The 7,630-nt window shown below is 42.5% G+C and overlaps 1 protein-coding gene across 1 annotated transcript; it reads left to right on the top strand.

The window, feature by feature from the left end:
• The first annotated feature begins 4,540 nt into the window (after window positions 1-4,540).
• LOC110526450 (uncharacterized) lies at window positions 4,541-7,196 on the top strand. The gene is made up of 5 exons (XM_021607441.3): window positions 4,541-5,001; window positions 5,123-5,177; window positions 5,274-5,365; window positions 5,547-5,759; window positions 6,430-7,196. The coding sequence occupies exons 1-5, from the start codon at window positions 4,875-4,877 to the stop codon at window positions 6,453-6,455; spliced, it is 513 nt and encodes a 170-aa protein (XP_021463116.3). The 5' UTR covers window positions 4,541-4,874; the 3' UTR covers window positions 6,456-7,196.
• Window positions 7,197-7,630: the final 434 nt, after the last annotated feature.

The following is a 7,630-nucleotide window of genomic DNA, read 5'->3' as shown; positions in this document are numbered from 1 at the left end:
GTTCCATAGCTGCAGGCAGAACAGTTGAAACTGGAGCAGCAGCACGGCCAGGTGGACTGAGGACAACAAGGAGTCATCATGCCAGGTAGTCCTGAGGCATGGTCCTAGGGCTCAGGTCCTACAAGAGAGAATTAGAGAGAGCATAATTAAATTCACACAGGACACCAGATAAGACAGGAGAAATACTCCAGATATAACAGACTGACCCTAGCCCCTTGACACATAAACTACTGCAGCATAAATACTGGAGGCTGAGACAGGAGGGGTCAGGAGACACTGTGGCCCCATCCGATGATGACCCCAAGACAGGGCCAAACAGGCAGGAGATAACCCCACCCACTTTGCCAAAGCACAGCCCCCACACCACTAGAGGGATATCTTCAACCACCAACTTACCATCCTGAGACAAGGCCGAGTACAGCCCACAAAGATCTCCCCCACGGCACAACCCCAGGGGGGGCGCCAACCCAGGCAGGAAGACCACGTCAGTTTAGACAGTACAACGATTCTTTACACTATACAGCTTGTCCTAAATTAAGCAAACTATTAGAATTTTAACAACAAGCAAATGGCGGAGCGATTTCTGCATATTGAACCTTTAAAGCGGCAATCAAACAATAACAAACCATCATCCCCACCCCTATTTCAGTAAAAAGCTGTGGGATAGGGCTGGAGAAATGTAACCACTGTCACATTCATAGACAGAGCTATGGAATCAAGGACTGAGCATCCATGATGTCAACATTATAGTTCTAAACATGTTTATAGGCTATATAGTGTTTGTTTACATTTACTTTGTTTACAAACATTGGATTGAAACAAGCTTGCATTTTGGGTTTTGATGGAGTATGACAATTGAACTAAACTCATGCAGCATTCCTAAGTTATCTTCTTCAAGAATTCAATCTGGTTTCCGAGCTGGTCATGGGTGCACCTCAGCCACGCTCAAGGTCCTAAACAATATCATAACCGCCATCGATAAAAGAGAGTAATGTGCAGCCGTCTTCATCGACCTGGCCAAGGCTTTCAACTCTGTCAATCACCGCATTCTTATTGGCAGACTCAATAGCCTTGGCTTCTCAAATGACTGCCTCGCCTGGTTCACCAACTACTTCTCAGATAGAGTTCAGTGTGTCAAATCGGAGGGCCTGTTGTCCGGACCTCTGGCAGTCTCTATGGGGGTGCCACTGGGTCCAATTCTCGGGCCGACTAATATCTCTTTATACATCAGTGATGTTGCTCTTGCTGCTGGTGATTCTCTGATCCACCTCTACGCAGACTACACCATTCTGTATACATCTGTCCCTTCTTTGGACACTGTGCTAACAAACCTCCAAACTAGCCTCAATGCCATACAACGCTCCTTCCGAGGCCTCCAGCTGCTTTTAAATGCAAGTAAAACTAAGTGCATGCTCTTCAACCGATTGCTACCCGCACCCTCCCGTCCGACTAGCATCACTACTCTGGACGGTTCTGACTTAGAATATGTGGACAACTACAAATATCTGGTGTCTGGTTAGACTAAACTCGCCTTCCAGACTCACATTAAGCATCTCCAATCCAAAATTAAATCTAGAATCGGCTTTCTATTTCGCAACAAAGCCTCCTTCACTCAGGCTGCCAAACATACCCTCGTAAAACTGACTATCCTACCGATCCTTGACTTTGGCGATGTCATTTACAAAATAGCCTCCAACACTCTACTCCGACTACATCCAGTTTGCTATCACAGTGCCATTCGTTTTGTCAGCAACACCCCATATACTACCCAACACTGCAACCTTTATGCTCTCGTTGGCTGGCCATCACTACATATTCGTCGCCAAACCCAATGGCTCCAGGTCATCTATAAGTCTATGCTAGGTAAAGCCCTGCCTTATCTCAGCTCACTGGTCACCATAGCAACACCCACCTGTAGCACTCGCTCCAGCAGGTATACCCCCAAAGCCAACACTTCCTTTAGCAGCCTTTCCTTCCAGTTCTCTGCTGCCAATGACTGGAACAAATTTCAGAAATCACTGAAGCTGGGGTCTTATCTCCCTCTCTAACTTTAAGCATCAGCTGTAAGAGCAGCTTACTGTACCTGTACACAGACAATCTGTAAATAACACACCCAACTACCTCATCCCCATATTGTTATTTATCCTCTTGCTCTTTTGCACCCCAGTATTTCTACTTGCACATCAGCATCGGCACATCTATCACTCCAGTGTTAATGCTAAATTGTAATTATTTCACCTCCATGGCCTATTTATTGCCTTACCTCCCTACTCTTCTACATTAGCACACACTGTACATAGATCTTTCTATTGTGTTATTGCCTGTATGTTTGTTTATGTGTAACTTTGTGTTGTTTTTGTCGCACTGCTTTTCTTTATCTTGGCCAGGCCGCAGTTGTAAATGAGAACTTGTTCTCAACTGGCCTACCTGGTTAAATAAAGGTGAAATAAAAATAAATGTAAAAAATTAAAAATCAATGGGTACATTTCCTTAATTCAGAAGTCCAACAATGGATGATGCAACCATCGTATCCTTGTATATGTAACCGATGTGAAATGGCTAGCTAGTTAGTGCTGTGCGCGCTAATAGTGTTTCAATCGGTGACGTCACTCCCTTTGAGACCTTGAAGTAGTTGTTCCCCTTGCTCTGCAAGGGCCGCGGTTTTTGTGGAGCGATGGGTGACGATGCTTCGAGGGTGACTGTTGTCTGTGTGCAGAGGGTCCCTGGTTCGAGCCCGGGTAGGGGTGAGGAACGGACTAAAGTTATACTGTTACACATAGGCCTACTGTAAGAGTTAGTTCAAATAAGTGCATAGAATTACATAACTAGAATTAAACATAGATGTATAGGATCTCTGCCTTTTTGTGGTCGACAATACATGTATTATTCAGAATAGGCTACATTGATTACATACACGTTTTATTTTGGAATCGCTGTATGCTTGTGTAAATATTCATATTTTTAGCTCCGGGGAAAAATAGATTGAATGTCAGTCCTTTTGACCAATGAAAATGTTTAAGCGTAAAGACGGCTCGGATACAATAGTTTATATCAGAGCCATAGAGGGGGTTCGATTAATCACGCCCGGGACCGGACCCCCATGTAAACGTGTTTTGTGTCGGCTGGTCGTGAGCCAGGCGCCCCGTTCAAAGTCCATGGCGAATTCGGCTCCAAACAAAAGTGAATTAATTAAACCTCTAGTGACTCCCCATCCCGCATGAGGGAGCGTAATCATTGACTGACACTAATTAGCATAACGCAACGGACGTAAATATTCCTAGAAAATATTCCTATTCATGAAAATCACAAGTGATATATTGAGACACAGCTTAGCCTTTTGTTAATCATCCTGTCATCTCAGATTTTCAAAATATGCTTTACAGCCAAAGCTAGACAAGCATTGGTGTAAGTTTATCGATAGCCTAGCATAGCATTTTGTCCAGCTAGCAGCAGGTAACTTGGTCACGGAAATCAGAAAAGAATCAAATTAAATAGTTTACCTTTGATGAGCTTCGGATGTTTTCACTCACGAGACTCCCAGTTAGATAGCCAATGTTCCTTTTTTCCAAAAATATTATTTTTGTAGGCGAAATAGCTCCGTTTGTTCTTCACATTTGGCTGAGAAATCGCCCGGAAATTGTAGTCACGAAAACTCCGAAAAATATTCCAAATTAGCTCCATAATATCGACAGAAACATGGCAACCGTTGTTTATAATCAATCCTCAAGGTGTTTTTCAAATATCTATTGGAAAATATATCCACCGGGACAATTAGTTTTTCAGTAGGACCGATTGGAATAATGGCTACCTCTGTATTTTACACGAGAATCACTCTGGGAGCATCAGGTGACCACTTGCGCAATGTAGCCGCTTTTGGGAATTCTTCAACATAAATGCATAAAACTACATCACAATGCTGTAGACACCTTGGGGAATACGGAGAAAAAGTAATCTGATTGATAGCCCATTCACTGCTCAATAGGGATGCATTGGAACGCAGCGCTTTCAAAACATGAGGCACTTCCGGATTGAATTTTTCTCAGGCGTTCGCCTGCAACATCAGTTCTGTTATACTCACAGACAATATTTTTACAGTTTTGGAAACTTTAGAGTGTTTTCTATCCTAAGCTGTCAATTATATGCATATTCTAGCATCTTGTCCTGACAAAATATCCCGTTTACTATAGGAACGTTATTTTTTCAAAAATGAAAATACTGTCCCCTAGTCACAAGGTTTTAAGCATGTGTCATAATTACTAGTATTCTGTGTTTTCCCATGCTAAAGCGATTGCTTTTTATTATAACGGTTTATCTGCCTTCCCAATAAAAAATAGTTAGAAAATTTGAACATTTATTTGATGAAAAAGATATGTTGTATGTTTCTGGACGGTGCACCATGCTGCATGGGTTGACAAAATGACCGAGCGGCACAGATTACTGTTCGATTTGAGAAGCGTGCTGCTCCCCGATTTCGTCCGATGACATAACGGGCCATACCACGGTGCACCGCGGTTTAGCGTCATCGAATCTGCACATTAATACTGACGAATTTCTTAGTTTTTAAAAATAATGTATTTCTTTTTAATTTATGTAATTCAAGGCTCATCTGTAAAAAAGACATTGGTCTCAGTATGACTCCCTGATAAAATAAAGTTTAAATTAAATATGACTCTGGCTTGCACAACCAATCTTGAGAGAATGGTGGTCGTCGTTTGATGTTTCACCGTTGCTATGGAAACACAAAGCTTTACCTGAAAAAAGCTGCCAGGGTGTTTATGACAAGTTATTACAACTGGCTAATACGTTAACACAAACTGTTAACTAAACAAGTAAATAGTGTATATAGAAGTAGTAATCACTTAAAACTATCGCCGATGCATCCTGAACCCCTCGAATCCGGTGAGGTGGAAGAAGAAAGTGGTGAGGAGTCCAGTATGACCCTGCAAGCTGGAGATGTTGACATCGCGTTCAGCAATATTTCTGCAACTTCCAGTAAACTAGGTTAGACAGTTCACTATAATTTAGCATAATAGTCAGCACATGGCAACATGTTAAATAATTGCATGAGTCTAGCCATGTCTAAAGTTATCCTCCTATCTCACTTGTGTGTCCTCACATACAGAAGTCGACAAACTCCTACAAGCCCAACAACAAGAGGAAAAGGACTCGGGTCCAAGGTAATCTTAAAAACTAGGAATTGGCTGTCAGTAGTCTTCTAACATTATTGTTCGTTCTGTCTAGCATTCTAACTAGTGACGCTTTATGTTCCTCAGAATGACAAAGACATTTCTGAAGGACCACTGCAAGCAAAATAAACTCTACATGACACCTCGATTGAATGACACACTGTATTTGCACTTCAAAGGTGTGTCTGAAATTGTTGTTGTTTATGGAGGGGTTAGATATATATTGTTGCATGAATAATTTATAGAAATTAAAATCATACGCTTTGTGTGGTCTATATAGAATTGTAGGTGGAATACAACTGCACTGTTAGAGTTATTTTAGTATTCTTATGTTATTTATTTTATATTTTCCCCTCTTAGGCTTCTCCACCATGGAGGAGTACACAGGGCTGAAGTGTCTCTGGCTGGAGTGCAATGGACTGCAGCGCATCCAGAACCTGCAGGCCCAAACGGACCTACGCTGCCTCTTCCTCCACCAGAACCTCATACACAATCTGGAGAACTTAGAACCACTCAGCAAGCTCTGCACCCTCAATGTCTGCAACAACTACATACGCACCATCGAAAACATTGGTGAGTCTGTCCTCACTCTACGTACCGCACCTATCTCTCTGTGTGTGTGTGTGTGTGTGTGTGTGTGTGTGACTCCATCTATTTGATTTGTGAGTATTTTCCCAGCCTGCCTGCCTGATCTGGGCACCTTGCAGATAGCCCATAATAAGCTTATTATGGGCTATTTCGCAGCCATGGGTTTAAGCTTATTATGGGCTATCTGCAAGGTGCCCAGAACAGGCAGGCAGGCTGGGAAAATACTCACAAATCAAATAGATGGAGTCACACACACACACAGACATTGAGGGTGCAGAGCTTGCTGAGTGGGAGACGTGGAGCATCTGAGTCAGTGCCTCTCCCTCAGTGTACTGGACATGTCCCACAACCTGCTGGATGACCCAGACATCCTCACTGTGCTGGAGAGAATGTCTGAACTGGTGAGAAGACATGCTCACAACAGGCTCACACAGATTAACAGTACTGTATGCAATAGAGATCATATAATCTTTATTCATTAGTATGCCCATGCGCATGACACACTGACTATAAAATGCAAATACTCTTGCTTCATGCTGATAATATAACCAAGCGTGTGTGTGTGTGTGTGTGTGTGTGTGTGTGTGTGTGTGTGTGTGTGTGTGTGTGTGTGTGTGTGTGTGTGATTACACCCTTGTTGTTCCCTCCTCCTCAGCGCGTGCTGAACCTGATGGGAAATGAAGTGATAAAGAAAATCCCATACTACAGGAAGACTATGATCATACATCTCAAACAGCTCACATACCTGGATGACCGACCTGTGTTCCCAAAGGACAGGTGCATTACCAATTTCAAACATTTATTTGATGAAAAAGATATGTTGTATGTTTCTGGACGGTGCACCATGAGAGTGGGACAGTGTGGACCACAGAGACCACATCTACCTCAGGTCCATGCTCATCTTCACTGTTCAGGGTCTGTGACAACACGTCAAACAAATCGCCCACCAATCACCTAGTAGCATTGGACCCAGAGGCGGGGGATGCCCCAGTGCTGGTGATATCAGAACCTCAGGGAGAACACAGACAGAGGCAGAGCCCTGAAGCCAGCAAACCAGGTTTTCTCATTGAGGAGCTGGACTAACCTTGCAGAAGGCTTTGAAAGCATTAACAACACTAGGTTTAGGTGTTCAATCTGGGAAAGCCTTGTTTTGCTGAAGACGGGTACAATGTAAACACAGAGAGCTGCTGTGGAGCTATTTCGCAGCCATGGGTTTACACCCAACACATTTTCCGCTCAAAACAATGTTTTTTTTGTTAGTTTTTCGTAGCTGTTCTATTACTGGTTATACTTTATATTCTGTATTCTCAGGCTCAGTGTTCTGAATTAAGTGTTCATGAACTGCATTCAAATCCATTCCAAGATAATCCCAGGCAGATTATAGCCAGGGCTCATAAAATAAAACGTTATAAGTATGGGGAATTTGTCTCAGTGCTTGTTACACAAATACTTTAAATATACCACTAGGTGGCACTTAAGTACCAAATATGCAGTACACACTGGCTCATAATTTTTTTAACCTTTATTTAACTAGGCAAGTCAGTTAAGAACAAATTCTTATTTTCAATGACAGCCTAGGAACTGTGGGTAGAACGAGGGGCAGAACAACAGATTTGTACCTTGTCAGGTTGGGGGTTTGAACTTGCAACCTTCCGGTTACTAGTCCAACACTCTAACCACTAGACTACCCGGCCGCCCCAATTACAGAAAATAAAACATAAAAAACAAGTTTAGAAAATACTGATGACGATGATCATCATGCATAAATGTGAATTAAAGAGTAGTTATTTTGTCAAAGTCTTTGCGTGTTTTAGCAGTAGTATTATTACAGACCTGCTAATGCAAAAACACATGGA

Source organism: Oncorhynchus mykiss, chromosome 6, assembly GCF_057628025.1.
Source record: "Oncorhynchus mykiss isolate SJ-2025 chromosome 6, ASM5762802v1, whole genome shotgun sequence".
NCBI lineage: Eukaryota > Metazoa > Chordata > Actinopteri > Salmoniformes > Salmonidae > Oncorhynchus > Oncorhynchus mykiss.
This window is presented reverse-complemented; position numbering and strand designations above follow the sequence as displayed.

What these genes read in the sequence shown, in the direction of transcription:
- LOC110526450 (XM_021607441.3), top strand. Translation starts at nt 4,875, where the DNA reads ATGCATCCTGAACCCCTCGAATCCGGTGAGGTGGAAGAAGAAAGTGGT. An exon ending in GAAAAGGACTCGGGTCCAAG is followed by an intron (nt 5,178 to 5,273) that starts GTAATCTTAAAA and finishes TATGTTCCTCAG; the next exon opens with AATGACAAAGACATTTCTGA. An exon ending in ACTGTATTTGCACTTCAAAG is followed by an intron (nt 5,366 to 5,546) that starts GTGTGTCTGAAA and finishes TTCCCCTCTTAG; the next exon opens with GCTTCTCCACCATGGAGGAG.